A 27,938-nucleotide genomic window follows, 5' to 3' on the forward strand; every position below is an offset into this window, starting at 1 on the left:
AGGGCATCAATTGGAGCTGCCAGCCCTCTCACAAGCCATCAGCAGAGAACCGTCACCAAGAGTTGCAATGTGTTGTGGAACTAGCACAAGCAATGGAAAGACAAAAGAAAAATACATTAATTTCCCTTGATTTCATCCCACACTCCTAAGGTCTTCAGGAGAATCATTGAAAGAAAGGACAGCAGCCTCCATTAAGATCATAAGCAAATTAAAAAGTTATGAGTTGTATTTGAATTTTTGGCCTTCTTTATGGAGAAATTTTTGAAGTAGCACTGTAAAAACATAGCAAGGAATTTTAAAAAGTAGCAGTTTGCATTATTAACATGAATGAATTTTAAAGCACCAGATTTACTTTTAACTTCTATGCTCTTCCATTATTAACTTTGCTGTATGCTGCACTTGGCATAGCCTCGTGTAGAAATATGCTGAAGTAATCTAATATGAAAATGAAAAAGGCTTGGATGGTTAGGGCAAGTTCACATCCATCTGTAGAAAAAAATGTTCTTGCAATCTTTTTGACAACTAGGAATGAAAGAACATCCTGCTGTCTGTTTTTACGTGAAGATCTGAGAGCAAGTGAGGATCTAGAAAGGTTCAGGGTGGAGGGAACCTACGTCAGAGGAGTTCAGAACAGTATAATCCATCCACTTAGGAGCAGCCAGACACACCTTTACTCAGAGCAAGGGCTTGAAAAATGGGTGTCTGCATGGGAAAAATGTTAGCTAGGAAAAGCACCATGTCTGGAGTCATCTGGGAGCACTCAGTAGTTGCCCACTCTTGCTTCCAGACTGGCTCTGACTCCAGGTGCTCTCTGCCAGTGGGAGGTGGCAGGCTGGCACCCTCAGGAACCTGGCAGATCGCATCACAAGCCCTGCAGCGACTCAGCCATCAGGCATCGTGCTGTCAGAGCTTGCTTCTTCCAGCTCAGAAGCTGCCCCGAGCTTTGGAGCAGGGTCAGCTGCTGGAAGGCTGGGGCTTCCCACACGCAGTGGCACAGACAGGCACAGAGAGGGAGCGGGAGGACGTCCCACCGGGAGAGAGAGAAGGAGACCTTCTGTAGCTCAGGAAAACAAAGCTCTGCTGCGCCACGCTGCTGGGGCTCAGCAGCGGTGAGGCTGCAACAAGCTGTGTGTGTCCAGGGATGAAAGGGGGTTTATTTTGTTGTGAAAAAGGGAGGAAATGCTCCATTTGCCAAAATTTTGCTTTTAAAACCGGTTCTCATTTAGAAGCAGAATATTTAGTGAGATGTGATGTGGCTGTACTGAAACAGCAGGGCCAAGAGCAGGCTGAATTTCTCTGCAGCAGCCAGACATTGTTTTCTAGGTAAGAAAAGGTTAGAAAAGTCTCCATGTGGATGCAGGAAGACTTTCTGGCATTTAGAGAATTAGCATGGAGGAGAACTCCGTGGTTCAGGATATTTCTAGGACAGACTGCAGCAGAACTGCAAAAAAAAAAGAAAAAGGAAAAAACAAAAGTATTAAATATATATGTATAGTTAAGCTACCTAAAACCACTCAGAAGGTATAAAACTCCTCACAATGCAATGGTTTAAAAAAAAAAACACTTAAAAAGAGATATATTTTACTGGGTTCTGTGCCAAAATAGAGCCAACATTAATTAGTGGCTATTCAAGAAGAGTATTCTGAAAATGTTAATTAAAAGGGCTTTCAGTTAATAGAATGCAATTTGTAGGAGATGCCTAGGAAAAAGATTAGGCTTCTGCTTTGGGATTTAACAAAACAGTCAGGAGGTCTGGTCTGGAAGCCCTAATCAGCCCTTATTGCTCGCTCCTGATCTGCTGGATTTCTCTGGGGGAAAAAGGTGAGCCAAGCCTTTCAGCCCTGCAGAGCCTCTGAAGATTTTGGCTACCAAGGGTAAGACTCTGTTAAGCTGAACTTGCAGCCCCAGGTGAGTCACAGAAGAGAGAGGTCAGTATTTTCTGGTCTGAGCATTTGATCCAAGGCAGAAGTATCACTTGCTTCACATTTGCTTTCCAATCTGAAACACAACCTTCCCATTCTGAAAAACATTCCTCCTGTTGGCCCTGACACAAGTTAGGCATGGTGGTAAGGAAAAACTTAGAGAAATACTTTAAATAGTCTTTTCAAAACTTTTAAAAGAAGATATATTTGCAGGTGAGAGATGTCATTGGAGAAGCTGCATTCTGCTGTGTAAAGTGCATTAGAGAAAAACACACAGCATAGCTAAGTTCAGGCACTGTGACCAAGGTGTAGCTCTAATAGCAGGGGAAACATGGAAGAGAAAGAGAGCGTCTCCTCTCAGGAGAAGAGCAGTCTCCCTGATGAATGAGACAAGATGATTAATAGCTCAAGGAGAGCAGATCAAAGGGTGAAAACTAAAATCAAAATACTAAACTAGCTGCCCAGGCAGGTGCCACAGGCACAGAGCATGGCACACAGACCAGCTCAGGCAGGAGGGAAAGCAGCAAGCTGGCTTGCTCTGACCTCCATCAGGCAGGAGAAGAAGGAAACCTGAAGGTCAGGCTGCAGCACAAAGGGGGGCAGGAGGAATCACAAGCCATAAAGTCCAACCTGAAAAGGTCGCACACAGGTAGGAGCAAGGGTCCTGTCTTTGCCATCTCACAGCCAAGCCTAATGAGGCCCCAGCTTCACCAGCTAAAGAGATTTCACAACCTTTCCTCAGGGCAAAGAACATTTGAGCCAAAAGACACTGGCACACCCAATTTTGCATGACCTTATGTCACAGAGCTGATCACCTCCCAGGGCAGGCTTTAGGAAACTTGGAGACTTACTGGTGAAAGGCAGAGTGTTTGATTTAAAAGCTAACAACAGAACTTGCACCAGAGGGTGTGAAGCATATTATCTTTTACACAATCATGCTGAGTTGCACTGGACTGTTAGTAACAAATACACATCAGACAGAGCAAATGCATGCCTCCTCAACACTACTAGGGCAAAATGCTCTATGCATGTCATCATATGAAAGACACAGGTTACAAAAATATGTGCACCTCAGCTAAGACAGAGCACAGCAGCACCTTCAACCATGGAAAAACTCACATTGGAAACATAAAACTCACACAGGTCTTGGTACTAAAGTTTAACAGTACTGTTTGAGCCAGATGCAGATGCTCACTGGCCTTGAGTTTTGTACAGGAGAGGCACAAAAGTTGTCCTGCCAGGTAAGCATCCCTGCTAAGTAACCCTGATTAATCCATCAAATTATGACAGCCTTGTGAAAGGATGAGAAATGCTGCAAACTTCACGCTTCAAGGCTTCACAGTTGTAAGAAATCATCTCTTGTCAGCTTTCTGCAGGTTCAGTCAACCCCACAGTTACTGTATCAGACAGGTTGAAATCCCTTTCCAGTTAACAAATGCCCTTGTTGGCTGGGTCTAGAAGAATGCCTGTGAAAATTTATGAATGAGGTACTGTGTGCAGAACAATGCCCTCGTGTGCTGTAGTGGCTTTGAGGGATGCACAGACAACGTGAGAAGGATATTCCAACTGCTGGAGGTGAATATAAATGGGATCTAAGTCAGAAATGTATGGAGTGGGAGTCAAAAAGTTTGCTCAAGGGGATTAGAAAACAGAGCAACATGGCATGAGGGATGTCATTGCAGGGAAGCCACAGAGTGTCACCACAGTCTTTCCTGGCTGCTGAATTCCCCCAAAATTGCCAATTCAGCCCAAGCAGCAGCAGTGCCACCTCAGCTGGTGATCTGGGACTGGATGCTCAATGCTGGATACCCAGAGCAGATTCAGAAAAGGAAGAAAGGTAATGGGTATAAGCAGAGGGAATGTAGCTGGGCTATACAGAGTTGTGAACATGCTGATACAGTCAAAAAAATAGTCTCTCTTGTTTCTCACCTCCCCTGGAGCCTACACACAGATGTTTTCATTAAGGTATTAGGTACAGCTCATTATAATGGTGTCAGGGTATTTGATCGAGCATCACTGTTTACAGCACAGGAAGAACACTAACAAACTGGAAAATTGGAAGTTCTTTTTCAGAAACACAGTGCCTAACAAACTGTTGAAGCTTATACTCTGAAAAAAAAAGCTTTGTTTTTAATAGAGGGAACAACATGACCCCATTGTGACAAATATGGATGTTCCCCATTTTGCTTGGACTGCAGGCACCAGGCAGTTCTCAGGGTAACAGCATTTATTTGGGTACCTTATAGTTCACTGATGCAGAAGCATCCTACATTTGTCAGATTCACTGAAATTTATGCTGAACAGCCAATAAACCTTGGAAAAAAACAAAACTTTTTCTTTCTTTCTCTTGTTCTTTTTTTTTTTCTTTTTTTTCCCCTCCCTGGCAAAGCAATGAGGCAAGTTCTTAAGCAACATCTTGGAAGTAAAGTCACAAAAGAAAAGCATGGCAGGAGTAAAGACAGACTTGACCTGTGCTTGGAATCTAATTTGCTGCCAAGGAATTATTTAAAGTTTCTCAAAAACTCCTTTTAGCAAAGGTACTTCAGATGCTAGAGGTGTTATGATGCATCAGGATAGAGGAAGTTATTCCAATAGCTGTGCCTTTCAGACATCCTTTAACTGCAAGGGATAAGGACTGGCCAGCCTGAAGAGAGCAGTCTGCCAAAGGGGACCCTGCTTTAGCTCTGCCTCCAACTGTGACACCTTCAGTTTCTCGATGTGACATGTTGAAGCTTCCAAGCAGCTCCTGGGCCCCCAGTTTTCCTCCTTCTTTGCTCCATTTACAGCTCTGGTGGTGTCTGTGCTTTTGTGAGGGCCCAAATCAAATACCACTTCAGCCCATGAGGGGATATAAGAAGGCATTTAGTGTTTTACACCCACTCCAGCTGGAAGACCACCTCTGCACCTCTCAGGTATCTTCCTTCCTAGATCATGTGTACTGCATTAGGAACTCACTCCTGGATCTGAAGCAATTTGGAACTTGTGTAAAATAAGAGACATCTGCTCTGAGGGCTGTCTCACATGAAACCTGCTTAGGAATCCCTGCAGTGGTCCCTCCACAATGATGATGAGACAAAGTGGTACCAGTCCTACGCCAGCCCATGTGTGTCCCTTTGATGGAACAAAAAAGATGCTTTTTGCTCTCCCACCCTATTCTTCTTCCATATCCTCTCTCCACTACAGCCTCACCCACCCAGCCCCTACCTCCTTACCCATGCTCAAACACCTACCTGCACCAAGGCCCACAGGCCTGAGCCTTGGGAGAAACATTTCCACCCCAACTAGTCCATGGCAATCATGTGCTCATGTGAAGAGCCTTCTCCTGCAGCCTGGCAGCTACAGATGGTTGGGAAAAGCCTCTCCTCTTGTGTTGTGAAGGCCTTTCTGAGAAAGATGAGGTCTTAATTGTTGCTCTGGTGCTGAAGTAGCAAAACCCCCAATAGGGTGACAGGCAAACAGACCCTGAACCTCTGGAGAGGATATCCACAGCCCCGCAGAGGTATGTTATGCCAGATTCCTGAGGTGTTCTCTGGAAAGAGGCACATCAGCTGAGGAGAATCTCTTATTTAAAGAAAAAAAAAAAAAAAAAAAAAAAAAGAAAAAAGGAAAAAAATAATAAAAAAAAAGTGATAAGGGAACTGTAGAGTACTGAAAAAAGAGGTATGATTCGAGGTCTGTGGCAGCTCACTGGAGGTTGGTTTTCTGATCATACGTGAGCCCTGCATGTAGGTTTTGTCAGTAGAACCTGTATCATCATCCAAGCACAAAGCAAACTGCCACAACTCATCTAAGAGCCACCAGGTAAATTGAGCTTGGCTTAGAAGATGTTTTGTATCAAGAAAATAAAACAAAAGAGAAATACCTTTTTTGGCACAGCACACCAATGCGCTTCCATGTCTTGCCTGAAGCCAAAATGTCAAGCAAGAGTGCAGCAGGGAACCTACCTCTCAGATTACTTTGTTTTGGAATTTGCTTTCCTGGAAAGGGTCTTTGGTGCTCTGAAGGGGGCAGAATTTACAAGCAACTTCTCTGGAAAGTTGCTAAAAACCATCTCACACAACTGTCAACTGCCCACAAATCAAAAGGATGAGCAGTCAGCTCAGCTGGCTGAGGATTTCACTGACTTTTGCATGACTTTGTCTGACAGGAAGTAGGACGATCCTTATGTTTGGAAGAGGTGAAGGGATTGCTATGTTTCTTTGTTTCATGTAGAAGAGCCTGAAGCATATCCAATGATACTGCATTTTGCTTGCATTTGTACTCTGAATATACCCCCTGAGACCATGAAGTTCATGCTGAGAAAAGAAAAACAGCAGAAGAAAGAAGCTTCTGAACCCACATCAAAATATTTGAAAAATCTGATGGGGAGGGAAAGAGCACAAGAAGTCACAGTGCAGCTTGCTTGTCAGGAGACTTTCAGAAAAAGATCTGGCAAATTAATGTTACCGGGATGATAAAACTCCTATCACACTGGGAAGGAAAGGGAAATAACCCAGTAGCAAAACCTGGGAATAGAGAAAGATGTTAAGAGCTCTTCACTGCAGCACTTTACCTTCTTGTAATGTTTTGCCCACATCTCTATGTGCTGGTGTCTTTTGATCTGTGTCCTCCCTGTGTCAGTTCACAGTGGGCTGGAAGGCGACGTGCAGAGCAGAGCAAACCATCCAGCCCACATACAGACTGGAAGAAGACGAGGATCCAGGCTCCAAGGGCTGACACAGCAAGTGTAAAAGGTGCCTTGGCTTTTACCCACTGGCACCCTGAGGCTGTTTGTAGCTCAAAAACTTTGAACCTAAAAGCATTTTCATCTGCATTTCAGGAATGCCTGTGCTATTGATCTGCCCAACTTGAAAGCACCAACTAGACTGCTCAGCTATTCATGCCAGCTACTGAAAGGCATGTTTGCCAAAAGAGTAAGGTAGAATCTAAAACTGGTCGTGTTTCAGAGGAGAAAACAGCAGCAACAACCCACCAACACTAAAAGGCAATCTGGAGAAAAACAGTGGTGCTCCAAACCCACCAACACTTAGCCATCACAGGATACTTAGACCATATTTTGCTTCCAATGACTGCATCAGGCTCAGAAATTTATTTTTTATTTCTTCATGCATTTTTTCTTGCTATTTTTATTTCTCCTTTTTTCTTTTTCTTTTTTTTTTCCCCTCACTTTTTTTCTCTTCCCCCTTTTTTAAATAAATCTTGGACAACAACAATAAATTTTAGCATATAAAAGCAATTCCAGCTGCACAGCCTCTCTGGGCCTGTCTAACCTTTGCCAACTTGCCAGCCCCAGCAGGCTGCATAGGCAATGATAAGCAAACCATGCTTCTCTCTCCACCAGCAACCTGTTTCCCAGATTTGTGTGCACCAGGAAGGTCTGCTGGGAGATATGTTATAACCAACAAACCACACCATCACCTTCATATTGAACCCAAGCTCCTGCCTGACACACTGCTGACCTAAATATTTAGTACTTGCTGTTACACAGATGGCAACTCTTATCATGCATTTGGCAAGGAGGAAGAAAATCCAAAATAAAGATTTTTATGTGGGAGAGTCATTTCACATCTGACACAGGGTGGCAAAGAGTCACATTTAGCAGAACTTATAGACCTTAGAAATTATGCAGGTGGCTGGAAAAATCCCATCATGTCCTTGTGCAAGCAGGCTGATGTACCAGTGATCTGAGAGGTAATTCAGTGCTGCCTGAACCTGCTCTGCTGAGCAGCAAGCTGCAGCTGCTTCTCTGCATATTACCTCTCTCTGCAAGTTGCCACAGAATGGTGCCCTAAATTCTGGCAAAGCTGCTATATCTAAGTGAAGAAAAAACCCGAGATTTTTGTTCAGCCCCTAATCCCTCAAACAAGCCACCAGAGGGAATGCAGCAGTTTGGCTCTTCAAGGAGTAAGGCAGGCTGTGACATTCACCAGGCACCCCCTGCAGCCCAAGCCCTACAGCAAGCATCCCTGTGAGCTCAGAAATCTGTTAGATCTCTTACAATAGTGCTGCAGAAGGATGAAAGACTTTGTCAAAAATTAACTTTTTTTTTTCCGGAATGAGCCAGCTCTGTCCATCGAGAAATATTGAACAGTTTTGATAGTCAATAACAAAGGCATTTGAGATCTCATTGCAGCTTCAAGTGTTTTAGCATCTGGAATCTCAGTGTATTCCTCCAAAGGTTTGCAGGTGCAGAATTAACCAAAATACATCAGCTCTCTTGCAGACAGCATCATTTCTGATATCTTCAGAGATAACTGCATGGATCAGGAGGATTATTGTGGCATTAGCTGCTCTGATTACATTCCCTACAGTTTAATAACAAGAGCAGTGAGACTATAGGTGTATCAACAGAGCTTTGGATTTGTGAGCAAAGAAAGTTGGGGGTTATTAGCAGAATGTGAGAAAAGAAAAGGTCACACACTCAAATATGCCTCTGAGGATACAGCTGACAATCTGTGGGGCAGAAGAAGTGATTTCTCAATATAGCATCATGAGTTCTCTGATAAGAAGCAATAGGGACTTTGTTAGCAAAGCTGCAGATCCATCTTGTCACATCCAGAGGGCTTTGGCTGTGAGCTTAACCCATAAAAAAGAAGGCAACCACATTCTGTAACACCTGCCTTTTATAGATAGTAGCTACATTATGTTCACCCTTCATGTTCCTATTTATCTGCTGGTTTTGGCTGGGACAGGATTCATTTTTTTCACAATAGCTCCCATGGGGCTAAATTTTGGATTTGTGCTTTCAAAAACAGCATTGATAGTTCAGCAGTGTTTCAGTAGCTGCTTAGCAGGGCTTACAGAGGGATCAAGTCCCTTTCTACTTCTCATATTACCCTGATATTGAGGCAGGCCAGGGGGGCCCAGGCAGCTGGAAGGGAACCCCAGATGACCAAAGGTACCCATAACCTATGGCAGCATTCCAGTAGATAAAGGTGGGGGAAGAAGGAGGAGTGGGGACATTCAGAGTGATGGCATTTATCTTCCCAAGTCACTGTTACTTATGATGCTCTCCTAGGGATGACTGAAGACCTGGATCCCCATGGGAAATGGTGAATGGGTTCCTTGCTTTGCTTGCATGTGCATTGTTGTATTCATATTGATGTTATCCTATTTCTAGAGTCCTGTACCTTCTAGGTGGTTTTCTCATGAACAGCTCTTCTCAGCAGTGTTGCTCCTGCTGCTTTGTCAAGGCTCCTCCAGACTGGCCACCCCCTTTTATCCCAGTTTTCCTCATTAGCCACAGCTGCTGTCCAATTAAGGGCATCACAGCTGTAGCTCATTTAGAACAACTAGGATCAGGGCAAGGCCACTTATACAATACATATATTTTAAAAGGACTCCTACTTCAGTGCATCTTTTACTTTACCCATTGAACTGTCTTTATCTCGACAAATTTTCCCACTTTTACTGTTCAGGTTTTCTCCCCAGATCCACCATTCTGGGAGCGAGTGCCTGTGTGCTGCTTAGCTGTCAGCTAAAGTTAAACCACAGCATAACTGCACTAGCACCTAGATTTTTTAATCATTAAGAAGGAATTTACTTTCATTGGACATAAAAAGCCAGGAAAGGTGGTCCCAGAAAAATGGTGGCTGTTAACTGCACTGTTGCTCCTTCTGTCTAATGCTTTCCCCAGGGAGATATCCTGCCCTTTCCACAGAAATTGTTTGGTACTTTGTGGAGGAAAGCAAAGAGGTAGCTAAAGAACTTTATAGCTGACATTACGAGCAAGCAGTGAGATTAAACATATTTTTCCCAGGCACATTTACCAAATATAATACAGAATAAGTTTACAATTCTATTGTTCCAGCTCACTCTGCTTGTTAAAGTGCAGAAGACAATCTGTAGTTGCTTATTTTGTATCTAAGCAACTGTCAGACTCTATCTCTGCTAATAAGAAAGGGTATAATTATATGCTGCTACTTTAATTAGCAGCAGATGCCTATGTTTATGAAATAAAATGTAAGATTTTTCTAAAGTGCAGAGCCTTGCTTATATGCAAGTTGCAAGAGCACTTTGGCAGCTTCTGCAGGCTTTGTTTGGCCGTGTCAGCTTGCTTGGGGCAGGGCACAGGGCACTCACAGCCACTTGCTGTGCGCTTGAGACCGCTGGCTCAGAGCCCAGCTGTCCCACACACCCGTTTGGGAGAGCTGCAGGGCAAGGATAAATCAGTGCCTAATGTGCCTTTTTGACACTCCCAGCGCTGCCATGAAGCAAGTTCTTGTCCCTGATTCAAAGACCAAGAATGCACAGCTTGCTTTGGGCTGCCTACTGCAGTGCCCCAGAGGCTGCTTCCTGCTGGATGTGGTTGCAGAGCAGCCAACATAGGGGAAAAAATCCTTAACATGAATTTCTGATCTCATCGAGGTGCTTCAGCAGCACATAGTGATGCAATGCAGCATTTTTCTTCAGAAAGAATAACAACAGGGGCTATTGCTGAGGGCCCTTCCTTGCCTATAAGAGGAGAAGAGTACCAACAAAAGAATATAAAATCCCAAAAACAAATGCAAACAGAGAATACAGATGAGAATAACCTTGTCCAGGATAGAAAATACTTGTAAGATGAGTCTCTAATTTCTATTATTCAGTATTTTTATCCTTGTTTCCATGGAAACAGCACTTGTGTAATGACGCTGTCCTGCAAGGGAGTGAGTGAATGCACACATACTTCTGTTCCTCTGTGAATTCTTCTCCTGGCCTCCTGCAACTTTGAACAAACCTACCAGTAAAGCTGAGGTTCTGAGGACAGTTAGAAGGAGTTTTGTGAAAGCAATTGAGTAAGGGAAAAGTGGTCTTGTAAGTTTTCCAGTCAAAGAAAGCTCACTAGATAATAGAAAATTTGCACAGGAGGAGAACAAGGCCGCGCCTGTAACTGCTACATCTCCAGAAGGTGCTTCAGTAGGAAAGCCCATACTTTCTTGAACATTCAACACTTTTTTTTCTTGAACATTCAACACTGCCTGCCACAAGGCACAGATCTGTGGGACATCTGTTCTTGGGTTTGGAACTCAGGGCTCCTGCTTAAAAACTGTCAAAATGCAAGACAACCTGCACGAAGGCTTAGGAGGCCCACAGAATAATATCTGTCTTTGTTTGTCCATCCCTTGTGGTGCCTTGCCCTGTCACGTGCACCCAAAGAAAATGAAGCAGGCAACTAAGTTTGGCCCATCTCTCCTTTCCTCCAAAACAAGCCACCATGCTGCCTTTCACAGCCACGTACACAAGAAGGAGGAATGGTCAGATCATCAGGGTAAATTTAGAGAAAAAGCTGAGCATCCATCAGTGCATTCATCATTTCAGGAAGACATGAAATCCTTTAGCATACCTTTGTATTCATAGTTTTTATGCTCCCCTGTCACAGCTGGTAATCCAATTACAAGAACTAAGTCACACAAGGCTGCACCCTAGCAGGCTGTGAGAGCATGCAAGCGTGCAACCCGTACCTTTGTCTTCTTTCCCTACACTTCCCCATCCCTAATCCGCTCTCTGCCAGCGCTGCCAGCCATTTCTCTGCTCGCTGCGGTAGATGCTGTCAGCAGAGACACACACCAGATGCTTTCCCACAGAGCCCAATTTTGCTCTTGCCCTTACTCTGCAGCTCTCAAGCAGAAGTCAAGGTCATTCCAATTGCAAATTTCTGTTTGTATTTGGTCTTCCCCACGCACAGCGTTAACTCGCAGTGTGCAAAGCAAAGCTGCCACAACAGGTATCACTCAGAGCACATATGGAGGCAGAAGGATCTGCTTGAAGGAGACACCTGCAAGCTGGAGCATTTGCATTTATTCTAAAGATTTAGGGACTAGCTTACCATGTAAGTTATTTGTGACAAAGTTTCATCAGCCTCATCTTGAATGGGCTTTAAGAAACCATCCATGCTTAAGAGCAGCTGTATAAAATCACTGTGACCTGTATTAATCAGCATTCTGGGAGATGAAAACTCTGTTTACACCTACAGTCATTTTCAAAGTGACCTGTATGACTGTTGAGCAGTATTTGAGAATTATCCTTTTCACCACAAAGTCTTTGTAACTTCTGCTACGCACAGACAGTTTCAGTAACCTGTGTGCAGGTAACATTCAGTAACAGGGAAAAATCAACTGAGTGTGGTCCAAATGCCTGCTCATTTTCTGTGCAGTGTGATATGAATGTTACTGCAGCTGTGCAAGAAGCAGATCTCCTCAGACTACCCCAAATGACAGCAAGCACAGCTCAAGGGAAGTACACCAGGGCACAAAAGTTTCTACTTGTACCACCCCGAGCTTCCAGCTCACCCCCTGCCACTCCTCTCCACAGTGGAGGCCACACAAAACACAGCCACCATGCACCAACAGGAGGCAAATAGTCCAGATAAATTCTCCCTGAGCATAAACTGTACCATAACCAGCCTCTTAGAGCATTGATCATATTCAAGGCCCTACTGTCAGCTATTTATCATGGCAGAAACCAGCACAGTTTCAATAATCACCTTGGGACCCTTTTCCTTACCAAACAGAATAAACAGCTGTCCGAAACTGTGGATGAGGAAGACTCCCATGTATGCTATTACTTCCTCTTCAGAGATTAGGAAAAGTGTTTTATACTAGCAAGGTTATTAAATGATAGTGTGGGTCATTGCTACCAGTATTTCACACAACCCACTGCCTTTCTTTCTCTTGAATAAAAATAAAAGGCACAGGGTGTTATTTCACAGAAAACTAGGGTGGGGTGGAGGGGGTCCATTGTTAAGCCCCACTGACAACCCTGTGCTGAAATGCCACATGCTTAACATAGCCAAAGTGCGTTTGTTGGGAATGGCAAAATCCAGAAAACATTCTTCATCTTCTAGAGGCTTACAGGTAGCATTCCGATTTCTCCAATATTTTCAGAACAACCTTTTGCTGTTGCAGAGCAAAACTTTCTCTTCCATCAGCTTGCATCAATTTTGTTTTGACTCTTAACGATGCAGCTCAAAATTTTCCACACAAAGCCGGTGATGCTGGTGAGCTGCAGAGATTTAGCAGCAGTGCAGTGCGCGGTGGATGAGCGGGGTTGCTGCAATGCCTTGCCATAGAATGCCACCTAGCGCTAAGGAACTGCCAGGCACACTCGGTTAGGTATTCCTTCTGCATTTGGGGATTGGAAATGCCCTGCAAAGTTTTGTTTACTTCAAAGCAAAATGAAAAAGTGTTTCAATGTGGCCGTATAACAACATTGGAAAACAGCAAGGCGCCAGGGAAGTGTTTTTAATCTGAATCTACATCTGTTTCTGCGATAGATCATATACTCCTTTCCTGCTTATGGAAATTAATACTTGCTGGAAGCTGCTGGCTAATGAAAAATTTACTAATAGAATATGAAATGCTCCTTCACTAATGAAATGTAACTACTAACTGCAAGAGGCTGATTAGAGAAGAAATTCAGCTTTCTTAAATAATAAACTCCATTTCCTTTGAGATACTCCTGTCTACCACCAGGACTTAGGCTCTTGCACCTTGACCTGTTGTCTCTCCTCTGCTTTACAGGCTGCAGTTTCACATCACCCCGTTTTGACTCCAACACTGGACACTGGCATGTAAGCACTTACCTTGATTCCTCTACTCTGATCACTCCATGGATTATCCGACTCATTTCTGAAACACAAATCCTCATTACAGCCAGCCTGGACCAACATTGTCAAATGCACATGAGCTGCTACATCTTCTGTCTTCCCTTCAAAACACCTCAGCCCATCATCAGCCCCCAGCTTTCATTCAGCACTCTAAACTCACTGCATAAAAATGAGTTTCCTTCACCTTTAAATTTCTTTTCTGAACTCTCTCTGTACAGCTAAAGCTACTTTCCCCCCTCCCTTTACCACCATTGATTTTTCTTCTGTTTCAGTTAATATTTCAGCCCTTTCAGCTTGAATTCTGCTTTCCTTGCACCACCTAAAATGCTATGCTTCATGCTGTCAAAGTCTTGGGGCCTTTCTTCCATGCTTCTTCCTCTTCCTAACCTCATTTGATTTACCTCCTGTTTCCTCAGACGTTAGCTATCCTACCCCTCCCTCAGCTTTCCTTCCATTTTCTCCTGGCCCCTTCTCCTCTCTGACCACTTGGACATCTTCCCTCTCTAAGTGTTTCTCATCCCCCTGGTGCAATACCTGCTGTTAGCATTGTAGCTGGCCGACAGGGACAGAGCTGTTACTTTCAACACACTTCTGCCAGCAGCACAGAACCCTTTATTCTACTCCTCCTCTTAGAATGGGTCATGGTGACACCCACCCTCCACTTTGTTCCACTGTCACCTCATTGCTTCAGCTCTTTAAACCTAATCAGTTAATTTTGCATTGCTCTAGGTAAGCAGACATCTTATCGTGCCAGATGAGCTTCAATCACACTGGGTATATACAGAAATACACTACCCAAGTATGCAAACTAAAAGTAGAAAATTCCCAAAAGCTACATACATCCAGAAGGCCAATAAAGCAGCTTAGGATGACCTGAAATCTTACCTATCCCTTCACCTTGGCAGCACAGTGCTCTGGGTTTGTTATGCAGCTGGTCAGGAAGATGGATGCAGGAAGCTGATATAATTGTCCCTGCATTGGCTGGTTTTACTGTTCAGGCTCCAGGTCATCAACCAAGGAGCACTCATGGTATCTACACAAAGTTAAATTTGATGATGCTTAATTAAAAAACGATTTGCCTGTCCTTCCACCAGCATAGACTTCAAATCTCTTTTCGCATATATTCACACCAAAAAGATTTGTTGGTTACATGGTTTCAGTCTGCCCTCTGCTGCAGGCTCAGCAGACAGCTCTGTGATGCTGCTTATTTTCTGAGAATGTAAACAGCACAGGCTGTATCTGTCTTACAACTCAGATATTGTGTGTGTGTGTGTGTGTGTGTGTGTATGTACACAAATGTATATTCAACTCAGAAAAGTTTAAGCTAGCAAAAAGTAAGAGGTGCCACCAGGTGTGGTTTTGGGGAGATTTAAAAACCTGCAGTAGGAAATAGCAGAGAAACAAGAGCTGGGAAGGCCCACCCTGTTGGAGAATTTTGCTCAGAAATGGCTTTTAGAGTTTTGTTCAGACATACAGCTGATGGAAAAGTAAAAGGCAGCTGTGAGGAGCAAATTCTCAAAGCCTGTTTCTGTAAACAACAAAAGTTCTCAGGCATGTTTATGTAAACAGCAGAAGTTCTCAGGTTGTTTTTAATAACAGGTAAATATCTTGTCCTTGGATAAGTTTTGGGAAAGCAAAAGTTGACAAACATGGAGGGCTTGAGAACTTTCATATCAGGGTGAGAACACAAATCTTGGTTTCAATAACAAACCACAGGTATTGCAAACAAAAGGAGGGGTTGGTGTGTAATCTGTGACCTATGATGAGCTCGGATTTTGTAATATGTGTAAGCTTAATTAACACCACTATAAAAGTGTGTGAGATCAATAAACTGGAGTTTGATGCTGATCAACAAAGATGGGTCATCTCCCTTCACTTCAATACCACCCTCAGGCAGACAGCACTGCAGTGAACTCCCCAGGTGTAAGGTAGTTGGCACTTACACCTCAGCCTCCCACCTCACACAGCACTCAGACTTGCTGTCACACACTGAAAAGCAGGCAGACCAATGGAAAATCTGTTAGATGAAATAACCTGTAAATGTTGCACCAGCCAAAACACAGGGCAGTTATCTACCTCAGGCGGCCTCTGTGTTCCAGTGGAAGTCATCATTAGCAAAACCTGGACACTCAACTCACACGCCATGAGCAAGTCCTCCTGTTGTCTGCTTTGGCACCAGGGTTGTAGGTCCTGAGGATCCCACTGCCAGCATTGAAGCCAGAAGGGTCTCCCACTGCTAGCAGCATGCCTAAGGTGGGGCAGGAGAAGCTGGAGCTCAGCAGTGGCAGAGGAAGCCATTTGCCCTCATTCTGCTTGTATAACAGCCCAGTGCTTTCTGCCCAGATCACACAATGCTGCTTGTCCCCAACAATTTCAGACAGCCTTCCAGAGTGTGCCTGGGTCAGGCTGAGTCATGGGACAAAGATTAAGAGAGATCAAAGGTTACTTCAGGTCAGAGGGCAGAAGCTACTTGATGTCAAAGGTTACTTTCTAAGGCAGATTTCCAGAATGAGACTAGTCCAGCCTCTGTACAGGACAGAAGTTAATTGAGATCACAGGACAGGGGCTCAAGGAGAAAGGTAACTGGAGCTCATACACTGCATAAGGCCAAAATACAGAGGTTATGCTGGGTCAAAAGTTCTTTCAGAACAAAGGTTACTCAAGGTGCAAGGTTCTGCGAGGTCACAGGGCCAAGGTTAATTTATTTCAAATATTACTCCACTGGGACAGAGGTTACATGAGGTCAAACCTTACTTCCAGTCAAAGGTTAATTGAGGTGACAGACTCCTCAAGGTCATGGGTTAATTGAGGACACAAGACAGAGGATCCTCAAGATCAAAGGTTAATGGACCTTGAGGTCCAAGGACAGATGTTCCTCAATGGCAAAGGTTCCTCACAGTCACAGGACAAAACTCACTCTAGGATAAAGGTTACTTCAGGTCACAGGACAGGTTAGTCTAGGTGAAAGGTCACTTGAGGTGAAATTTGGTTTTGGTATAAATCTCACCAGTGCCCACAGTGATTCATAGCCAAGTCTCAGTACATTTTTGTCACCTGGATGCTGTCAGCTGTTGCATGTGTCCCAGGAGCACAGTCTGAGACCAGCTGGGTTTCCAGGCCCATACCCATGTACTTGCTCACCACCTCAGCCTGCAAGGAAAGGGACTCTAGGCACTGAGAATGGCCCTTCCACTGCTCTGCTTTCCCAACAACACACCTCACCTGGCTGGAAAACGTAGGAACAGGTTATCTTCACACCAGCAAACACTCCAGCAGCTCACCAGCACCAAGAACAGCACTCCAGCAACCAGAAGTGCTTCAATGTGGAAGTGCAAATGCAAATCACCATTGCCATGCAGAACTGCTGAATGGATTAAAGGTAAAAGGACTGAAGGGACCAAAAGCAGTAATTTGCAGTGAAGCCTTGGTGCTGATTTTGCAACAGCAGTTGCCTCTTCCTTTTCATGCTTGACAGTAAACAGTTTTTCTTCACAACCTGGTTAATAAAATTGGTTGCCAGCCTCTCACAAGGATTTTGAAACATTTAAAAACAAAAAAAAAGGGGGAAAAAAGCACAATATAACAACTGAGATACAGTTGTTGGCACCAGGGACTATTACACTCAATTAGGGGAATTAGATGCAAGATTAAAGTCATAACTTTGAGATTAGCAGTAACTCTATGCTTGCCAGTAAGTTACAGGAGTCCAAATCAGAAAAATCTCAACTTGAGTATAAAGTTTTTGACTGTCAGAACATAAAAGCATAAGGGAAAGTACTTAGAGCAGTGCAATTAAAAAAACTAGTTCATTTTTTTAATCTAGCAGTACTTAGCTATCATGATGAACAAGACGTCACTTTTTTTTTAAAAAAAGAAACATTGATCATTACAAATATACCTTTCAAAAGTCATGGTAAACCTAAAAAGTCAGCACATTGGGTAATGTTAGTCAAAAGCAGCAAGAACCTCAAATCTTTCCCCATAAACAATACAAAAAAGCAATTTTGAGTTTTGCTCTGCTGTAATAGCTCGTCTTTTCAGGCACTGAAACTTTCCAAATAGTTTCTTTTAAACTATACACAGTGAACTACTGAAAATTTAGGTAGTTTCTCTAAATAGTATACAACTAAAACTCAACCCACAATTGCTCTTTTTAGTCTATTTTAATGTTCTGCCAGGATAAATGCATGCCAGAAAATGGCTTCTGAGATGCAAGTCATTTCAAAACTGAACACATTTTAGCAACAAGCAAGCACATCTCTCAGGTAATGCAGAGGGGGGGGAAAGTGTGTTCCAAAGGATTTTCTTGTGATTTTCAGCTACCTGACAATGGGTGAGGCTGTTACAGTATGTCAAGGTTCAAATATTGCCTCAAGGTACTTGGAAATAGCAAAGGACTTCACTCAGTCTAATTCAAAATAAATCTCACAAATCAGCTCTAAAAGCACTCAAAACAATGGGATGATAGTAAAAGAAGTACCATTAGCTGGCAGTGTCACATCAGTGGTGAGGAAAGAAGACACTTTTTCCATATGGGCTGAAACCATGTTAATAAAGATTGCAGAAAGACCTGCTAGCCTTGCAACAGTTTGATATTTCACTGATGATCTGCTATTAGCTTGCTTCCTAAAACTTGCTTTTCTTACTAATTGCAATGAAAGCTTTTATGCAAGATGAAATAAATGCTTGACTTCAAAGTCTCTGAAAGGACAAGGTTGTAAACTTTTTCCCTCCACACAGCAATTGAAACAAGCATGGCATTTCAGAGCCTTTAAAATGAAAAAAAAAATTTAAAATAGACTTCTTGGATTGCCCATGGGGACTGTTTATTTGCTGTTATTAGCTGCCCTTACAACCCCTTTTCTTGCATCCCACGCTTTAATGCTCTTGATGCTGGGGATCTCATGTAACCCAGCCTGAACACAAGTTCACAAAAACAAATTAGGAATACAAGTTTCTGAAGGCACAGAACCATTAAATCAATCATTTCCTCCTCATATAAACAGAGGGAAATACACTCCATCAGCTTTGGAAATAAACACAACTACCAGGATTTGAACGTGGCTGTTATTACCAAGCAGCTGTAGCTGATACGCCTTCATCACAGCACAAATGTTCTTGGAAGCCCATAACTTGTTTCCATCCTTTCCAAAACAACACTTGTCTGAACTCAAAGGAGTTGAGAAAAACACCATGAAATCAGGTTTTCTAACTGATTTTTTTAATAAACTATAGAAGAACAAGGTAACATTTCAACCAAAGTCATGACAACTGCATGCTTAAAAGCAGATACATAACATGTCTGGATATTTCTGTTCTCTTTAGGAAAAAAATAAAAGATAAAAACTGAACACAATGCATAGATTTCTACACATATTCAAATAATAGACTAAAGCAAGCAGAAACACAACTGGAAAAAAATGTTTTGACAGTAATTCCAGATTTATGAAATTTTGAAAAGGAAATTTCAGTTCTAAGAATCTTTATGCTGGAACAAATGACTTTTTTTATACAGCATGAAAATAAATTTTGTCAATTGAGGCACTAGAAACAAACTTACACAGTAGCTCAAATGCAACTAATTTGTGAACTGAAAAACCTACAGCCCATGGTATACTAAAAATTAAGAATTTAAAAGGTTGCATTAGACTTGCACTTGCACATTGACACAGTGAAATTAGTGGAAAACTACTGTTTTTCCTGTTAGAATAAAATCAGGTTCTGATTGCTGTTTCCAAACAGTTATCTTCCTAGCTTTTTCTCATTGTCCTCGCTTGCCTCATGTCTTCTCATCAGGGAAAAAAAAAAACAACAAAAAAACTGAGAGGTTTCTGTGCCACCCCATTCAGCAATGTTTCTGAAGAAATGCAAAGCACCTGTCTTCGTGCAGTGGTTTCACCTACGGTGCTGGATTCTCTTACTCCATCATGTTCCCCACATCACTGAGCTTCTACAGATTAACCAATTTGTTTAGAATTAGGTACTCAGTAAGTTCTGTAAGGGGTGCTCATTTCTACCTTTTGATCCACATTTTCTACGGGGGTTAGCGAGTATTAAAGACAAGGAGTCTTCACACAGTAATCGGGATGATCACACAGCAAGAGGAACTTGAGACAGAAAGAAAGGAGCTCATATGAATACAAATGCTGCTTTCTTTATGAGGAAGAATATTCATGATCCAGTGAGGTTTCCACCCAGATGCTACAATAACTGGCACCTCTAAACACCCTACACTAAAATATACCTCAATATCTTAATCAGGCACTTTAATAGAAAAACAAAGGAGTAACTTTTTGTAACACAGGTACTGTTATAGTTATTCTGTAAGGCCAGAACATCTTCTATCAAGCATTCAGAAAATTAACTGTCCCACAGAACCAACTCTTATCAAGGGCTAAATGAAAGGAGAGTCCCTCATTAGACAAGCCTGTTAGAAAAAGAAAAGGCTGAAAAATGGTTAGCAAATATTTGGTAGAAGCCATTAACCCCAAACTTAGATTCTTCACTATCTTATGTAAAATGCAGTGCAAGGTTACTTATCCCTTGAGATGGTGGATCCAAAAGTAAACATTCAATATGCTTTAATTCACAAGATTTGCTTTTCCCCCCACCCCCCAAAAAAAAAGTTTTCCACTGATAACAAGCTCCCTGAGGGAATACATCTATTTTTTCAAGGGAAAAAAACAATTATTTAAAAAGCAAACTGCAAAGGTCCAGCAATCAATAGTTGCCCTATTTTGAGCCATGACACATTTTCCACCACCATTTCTTTGGAAAACACAAGTTAGAACAATGACTCACTGGTCCTCTAAGAGGACCCTGACTTCCATTCTTTTATACAGTATCCTGCAGATGACAGTAACCATTCTTACAAAATGGTAATAAATGTATTTCAGTCCAGTACACTTCAAACTTATAGGAAAACTCTTACCTGTAAGACTTCATCTACCAACACTTAAAGGGTTAATTATAGATTCTGTCACAAAAATACAGAATCATGGAAAAGAGGTGAAAATTCACTTGTAAGGCTAAACCCTTGAGAACTTCTTTGTTATGAAAGTCAAGGGACAAATGAAACAATCTACAGACACACATAACACATTTTTATGGTAATGAGAATGCCAAGTGTTTAAACCGTTCTTAAGTAATTTATTTCTTTTTACTGATGATTTACAAGGCCTTGATTATTAGACAAAATAGCATATTTTAACTAAACTAAAAAAAATACAAACCAATAGAGTATAGAAGGAAATGCTATATGGTTCTGTAGAATATATCACACCCAGTGCACCCACTGCTTTGTTTTTCTCATCTGAACCTATTTGTTACTTAGAGGACTTCTGAAAACAAATATTTTGGTCTAACCAAAATGTACTTTACTGCTTCAGACCCCTGAATTAGGCTCGAATTTTGTCATTAGTCTATGGTCTAAACCACTGCAGCAGATCTTTCAAAGAGTTTAGTGTCATAAAAACTGATCTAGACATTTTGGAGCAGTTAACAAGAGACAGGAGTTATAGCTGCATACAGTTCAGTATGGTACACTAACAGAAGCTAGAAGTTTTAGTACACTTATTGCCAATTTCTCCCAAATTTTAACAAGCAGAGCTTCTTTGCAGAGACATTATTGCTGATAATAAGGCTGTTGAGGAAAAGGGTATCCAGGTTGTTGAGGTGGTGGATATGGTGGCTGTCCAGGAGTCTGATACACAGGTGAGGGTGCATATGGCAGATTATACTGCCCATACATGTATGGATTATAGCCCATTGGCATTGGCATCTGGCAATACCTGTGTGGGGGGAAAAAAACAGCATACCTGAGTTGAAAAACACCGATGATGGTAATTTGCAAAAACAACTCATTAACAGATACAAACACACATGCAGTCTCCACAAATGCATTCCTCTCATTTTGCTTTGAGTGCAGCAGGGGATGTGGTAACTTTCAAGGAGCAAACATGAAAACTATTACAGTGTGTGGAACAGAAATCAGACAGAAGGTGGAGTAAAGGCAACTTGCTGGAACTAGAACTGATCTAAATTAATTCTCAAATGTTTAATAACATTGTGCACATTTAAACATTTGCTGAGCCTGCTACCAAAGGAGAGCACAGCTGCCTTCAATTCCTTGTGATGACACCAGGAAGGTGGAAAAAAGGCATCAGAAGAAAGCACTACTCAACTGGAATTTTCTCTGTATTTTTCAGTATCTTAGTATCATACTAAGGACTTGGAAAATAAGATATGCCAACAGTTTTGAGATAACCACCACCAAATGATTATCCAAGTGTTGGCAATAATCAACAAACCACGATAAGGGAAATGCAGCCCTATTTTCCTTCTCCTTTAAAGATGAACTGTAAACACTTAAAATGTATGTTCCCACAAAACGTACAAGCAAATGATTCCTACAAGAGCTACATGATTAAAACTAACAAAAAACCAAATAAACCCAACCCAAACAAACAAAACAAAACCCAACTAACCAAAAAACTAACAAACAAAATAACTCCTTCCCTCAAACAGCAAACAAATCTTCAACTTTAACAATAACTGATGTTAAAATGTTACACACAAGAAAAAGTGCTTTTAAGTAACAGGTTAACAAATAATCTGCTTAAGTGTTCCTGTAACTTACCCTGGGTAACCGGGATAAGTTGGGTAAGGTGGTCCCTGTGCCTGTGAAGGTGCAGTGCCTGCTGCAGGTGCACTGGCTCCTGGAGTAGGAGCTGGAGCAGCAGCAGGAGCTGCAGCTGTTCCAGAGGGAGCTAATGCAGAGGGAGAACTGCTTGCTGCAGAAATCACTGGTGGTGGTGGCCGTGCTGGTGGCTGTGGTTTAGTCCCCTAACAAGAGAAAGTGAATTAAGCTAGAGCTCATTTATCGAAATCTTGGAATCAAAAGCTGTGGTTATATGATTAATTCACTTTTATTTTCATTTTAAACAGACATTCTATATTTTGTCTATTCAGATAATGCAAAGCATCTAAATGGCAGTAAGCTTTTCATTTCAAATCTAGAAGTGATGAATATGAATAGTACATAAGCCACCTCTCTGGAAAGCCTAAAGATTTTGCCCTCTATAACTTCCACACATTTCCAACCACACCAGTATACTAAGGAGTGATACACACAAATTACAGATCAGTTTAGAGTTCTCAAGGACAGACCCAGTATTTTCAACCCCCTAATTGTGCAGCATGTATTTACCACCATGGTTCTTGGGGCTGGAGTGGGAGCAGGAGATGCTGCTGGCTTACTTCCTGCTGCTGGCGTGGTCTGATACGTAGGCAGCGGGATGGAGGGAGCGCTGGGCTCCCTAGCAATGCTTTGCTGCAAATCTCTATTACAAACAAAAGAGCAAACAGGCAGCTTAGTTTAAGAATGGTTTGTTATACACTGCAGCCAGTTAAGCTAAAAAGATGCAGTAGAGTAAGTCTAATATTTAAAGCATGATCACTGAGCTAGCTCAAACTAAATGTGAAGTCCAAATCACTTCCACGGAAACCATCCTCTAGCCAACTCTCTGATTAACTGTTACATTTATTTTCTAATAACGTCTTTATGTTCTAACTCAGTACTGGGTATAGATCACAACACATCCAAAACAGTAAAAGAGCACAGCAAGACTCAGCAGAATGTTCTATCAACACTAACCTATAGCCTTAACAGTGAACACAAACACAGCAGAGATGTGAGATACTCAGGCCTCTGCCTTAGTTAGGCAGCCTAACAGCTTCCAAACTACATGAATGTAGGAAGCCAAATAAAGGCAGAAGCGGTTGTAATTTGGACTTTGTTTACAAGCACAGAGCCCAAATGAAAAATAACGATTCTAAAAAGGATCAAGTTTGGAAAGGTAAAAATTGAGGGTTGAGCAACCCATTTTTAAGATGGCAAGTACACAGAACAACTGCATTTTCACCAACCAAAATTTTAGTACCTTTTTTATAAAAGGCTACATGCTTTGCTAAAGAACACTAATTAAATGGCAAACCTTTTCAGTTATGCTTTCTTCTTAAGAGAAGAGCCTAAAAATCACATCTGAAACATACTACACTAAGTCTGATCTCATATAGGGGACAATGACATCAAACACTCTTCCTCACATGAAGGACAAAATGTGCTTCTCTCCCCAGCATTGCAGGCAATCTACATATCTAAGCAATGATAAAGTATGGGACTAGAGCAGACCTGAAAAGCACAAGTAGAATACCAATGCTTTTCCCCCCTCACACTGAAGACATGGAAGCAAATCTCATGATGAAGCATCTAATTTCTCAAACTAAACTGACAGCAGAAGTAGGGTGTGGAAATCAGAAGCTCCTCAAAGGAAAGAATAAAATAACTAACAAATGCATGCCAAAAAGAAAAGAGAGTGAAATCATAACATGAAACAGATTTGTGTTGAACTGCACATAGAACAACAGAGCAGACTTCAAAGTAGATTTTTTCCATTTATTTCTCCTATCACTTTCCTAGGAGAAATGAGAGTAGGACTAGGATTAAAGAAAAGAAGTGATAGGAAGAATAGGTGTGCTAAGCCTTCCTCATTTCATCATAATAAACATGTCCCCAAAGACAAATTTCTGATAAATACTTGAATATTTCTGCAATACTTAAACAAAACGTTGAAATCTTACTTGAGCAGTTCATCTCTTTCAGTCTTGCGAGCAAAGATAATGTCACTGCACTTGTTCTGGAATTTCAGCAGGATTTCTGTCAGCTCATTGTAAAACTAGTAAAGAAAAATAAAAACACAATATGCTCAATCAATACTTTCAGACTCCATGCTGGCATACTTCTACATACTGATCCAGCTATTGGTGTTGTACTATTACAGTGCCCAGAACCTGTCATTCCAGCAAGGTTTGCTATTACATTCTATTTACTTTTCAGAACTAAAATTTGTCAGTTGCTGCTGCCCATCACTGTAATAATATAGAATTTTGTGTGTGTGTAAATATAAAAATAGTTTGGGATAACTTAAAAAACATACTAAAACTAAAGTAAAACTAGATCACTTCTGGTGATGAACTATTTATTTTTGTAAAGGATAATTGTTCATTTTTAATTCTATTGCTCTCAGTTCCATGCATTTCATTTGTATAGATATCTCAGAGATTGGGTTTTTTCTGTCTTATGAGCTATCAATAAACCAGCAAAAAATACTTAGTACAGAAGCCATAAGGCAAACACCCAGATCAAAAAAGGCAAGCTAAATACAGCTCTCATTACTTCTCATGTATGCAGTAACAACATTTAAAACACCAATTTTATAAGGTGATTAAATACCATGGGAGAACAGATGAAAGAATTTCTCAGATAAAATAGCTCATCTGGATGCTTCAGCATCATTTACTCAGCTGTAATTAACAACCTATCCTATTGCTCAGAAAAGCTTACTTTCCAGATAGGAACAAAGAAGCATTTCACAGCTCTTGAAACAATCAAAATTCAAGCAACTCACTGTCCTTGCTTCAGTAGTAAAATCCTCAAAAATGTACTTGTCAGCTACCATGTCTCCAAAGTTTGTTATGATTTTTGAATCACATCTCATTGTATACATAAAAAAGTCCTTTCAATCCCTTAAGCACTACCATACCTTTGTGCCTTCTTTTAAATTTGCTACAAGTTCCACAAAGTTGTCATTTGCTACAGCTAAGTTCTTCAAGACTTCTTCTCTTAAATTAGATTCATTGTTTGATTGCTTCATCTTTGAAAAATCCTGATGCGCATTCTTAAAAGAAGAGAATAAACAGTGTAAATAATGCAAGCTAGTTCCATGTAAGATTCTGTATGTTTTGTTTTCTCTTTTCTCTTGGTCATTGCTTCTGTTTTCCCCAATATCTGCTTCTCCTCATCTCCCATCCCCACTGGACTTCCAGACTTGCTACCTGCCAAGTGCAGTGACCATTATAATGTGTATTTCAGAACTGTACATATGTTAACCCACTGGCAGTAGGTAGCACCACTTAATTACCTGCTCTGTTGTGGGCTGCCTCTAATAATTCTCAAGCTCATCCTGCAGACTCTGTCTTTCCAAGGCCACACTAATTAGGCTCTCTCCTGTACCAGCTTCCCTTGATATTCATAAAATCATACTGAAAGTCAGTACTTTTAAGAAGCATTACTTCAAATTTGGTTGACATTGGCAAACTATTAAAAGGACAGGGAAGAGGAAAACTTACAGAAGGATCACCTATTTACATCTCATTTCTTTCAGGAAAATAAACAAGCAAACTTTAAAAGACTGCTTCAACTGCCAGAAGCCAACTAACTTGAACTCCAGGACATTCAAACATTAAAGTAATACCCACCAGGATTTTTTAACTATATTGTGATAAAAAATAGCCAAATATAAAATCCTTGCTAAATATGGTGTTTATGGTCGTTTTAAAAAAAGTATTCCCCTACTGGAAAAAGTGTCCATCACTACTCAAGCTGTCATTATCTTCTCTCCAAGCACTAAGACCTCCTCTTTTGCCAGCTGTTTCAGGTACCCATCTCTGATAAATTAAGACTGAATTTATAAGTAAACTTTGAGAAATGCTATTAAATTTTACTTTAAAGAGCTCTGCACATACTGGAAGTCAAGCATATATTGTAAAGAGCAATTAGGAATAAACCAAGCTCTACTTCAGAGATCCAAATTGTCTTCTAATAGACATTAAGGACACATCTCCTGTTATCCCATGAAGAATTAAAATGGAGTGAGGGGAAAAAACAAAAACCAAAAAAAACATTTTATCACACCACTTAAGCTTCTTTCAAGGACAAAACCATCTGCAGAACTGGGCTAAGAAAAGGTCCAATAGAATTTACACTGGAGCTGTAGGGAGACCCTGCTAAACATTCCCGTTTCTTTTTAGTGAAGACAAAGACATCTCTGTATTTCTCAGTGCTGAGGCATAAAGGAGTATCTACTGACATACAGAATAAAAAGCAAAACAGACTAGAAAGCAAAGTGAGACTAGACAGGTAGAAGCATCATTGCTCTTAGTTTAGGAGAAAGGAAAACATGCAAAGTGTTATACCTGAATGTTTTTGAGCAGTTCTTCCTGCTTTTTTAGGGACTCCTGCACTTTCTGTGTGTAACTTCCATAAATTCTGTCCAACTCAGTCACAGAGATAGCCTCCTCATTTATAGCACCATCCTGTGCAAGTGCAGTCAGGAATTTGCTTGTCATGTCAAAATTCACAGATTTCAGGTCATTTTCCAGTTGTTCTCTCTCCTTCTTAACTTCATCCAGACTGGCCAGCAAAGTCCTTAAGACATTAACAACCTAGACAATAGAAATGTCCTAAGTTAGCAAGTTTAGAGCAACTATTGGGGAAGTATAACCTACTAATAACGTGTTTCCATCTTGCACTCCTCACTGATGCTGGCAGTATTTCTCCATGAGTATTTGTTTATGAATGTCTTTAGAGGTGAGAAACCAGGACAAAATAGGACCAAACAAAAGATCTTCAAGCATTTCTCAATCTATATTCTCTTCTACAGGTTTGCTTTTGCTGAATTACAGCAAAATGTTTGGGTTTTTTTAAGTTGATCAGATACCTTCCAATAGGATATTCTAAGACAGCAGCAAAAAACAGACATAAAATCATTACTATGAGAAAAACAGTAATATTGCTGTAGATGAGCCATTAACTTCTTGGAAAGCAATTGGTGTAATTGCCTACTATTTAAAATAAACTTTAAAATACTGAGCTATGTCTTATGTTGTCCCTGAGCACTACATCCCACTTCTCTACACAACAAAAATATTCATTACTCCCTTTATAATAGTCAATCAGTCTTGCTGTCCATAGTGGTTGACTTTGCTCACACTAAATGTACCAAATTATGCTCAAGAAGATTTTAAACATGAAGACAAGTGTTAATTACCTCACATATCAACTGACACAGAAACAAATTAGATTACCAATTCAAGCAAGTTTACTTTGTTAGACAAATAGCATTTCTATTCAAAATAGAGACAGATTTCACTGCTTTACCTCATTTCCCTGTAATGTTTTGGCTGGGTTGGCAGAAGGTATGGCAGCATTGAGCTCTGCCTCTGGCTTACACAGAAGCGCAATCGTATCCCGGTGGGTCTGATAGCGCTCCTTCACCTGCCCATCTGCTTGCACAGCTTTATTCAAAATATTATGGTAATTGGCTCCCTCTGGGGGCAGGAGGAAAAAAAGAGTTTATATCATTTCAAAATTTGTTCCATCCAATCTTGCACCTGAGCAGTTTTTGTGCTTTTCAGCAAGCCATCATACATATTTATAAACCTGCACAATATGTAAGACTTTTATATAAAACTTAAGCTTCCAAATTATGTTTTAAGAAATGCACAAACTAGGCACCTATAACAATTCTCCCATGAAGCACACAAAGGTATATGAATAAACACTGCTTTGAGCTACTCTGCAGATTTAA

At 41.2% G+C, this 27,938-nt stretch overlaps 1 protein-coding gene across 2 annotated transcripts in view; it reads right to left on the bottom strand.

Moving 5' to 3' along the window:
* Nucleotides 1-18,708: 18,708 nt before the first annotated feature.
* Nucleotides 18,709-27,938, bottom strand: part of PDCD6IP (programmed cell death 6 interacting protein) — a 30,361-nt gene continuing 21,131 nt past the window's right edge. For both annotated transcript variants that reach the window (XM_063157415.1, XM_063157424.1), the window contains exons 12-18: nt 27,509-27,678; nt 26,545-26,793; nt 25,113-25,247; nt 24,151-24,245; nt 22,718-22,850; nt 22,148-22,353; nt 18,709-21,299 (exon numbers count right to left, since the gene is read on the bottom strand). In XM_063157415.1, coding sequence (XP_063013485.1) covers nt 21,134-21,299; nt 22,148-22,353; nt 22,718-22,850; nt 24,151-24,245; nt 25,113-25,247; nt 26,545-26,793; nt 27,509-27,678 — 1,154 coding nt within the window. In that variant the 3' untranslated portion in view covers nt 18,709-21,133. The remainder of the gene's footprint in view (nt 21,300-22,147; nt 22,354-22,717; nt 22,851-24,150; nt 24,246-25,112; nt 25,248-26,544; nt 26,794-27,508; nt 27,679-27,938) is intronic.

This window comes from Melospiza melodia, chromosome 1 (genome assembly GCF_035770615.1).
Source record: "Melospiza melodia melodia isolate bMelMel2 chromosome 1, bMelMel2.pri, whole genome shotgun sequence".
Lineage (NCBI taxonomy): Eukaryota > Metazoa > Chordata > Aves > Passeriformes > Passerellidae > Melospiza > Melospiza melodia.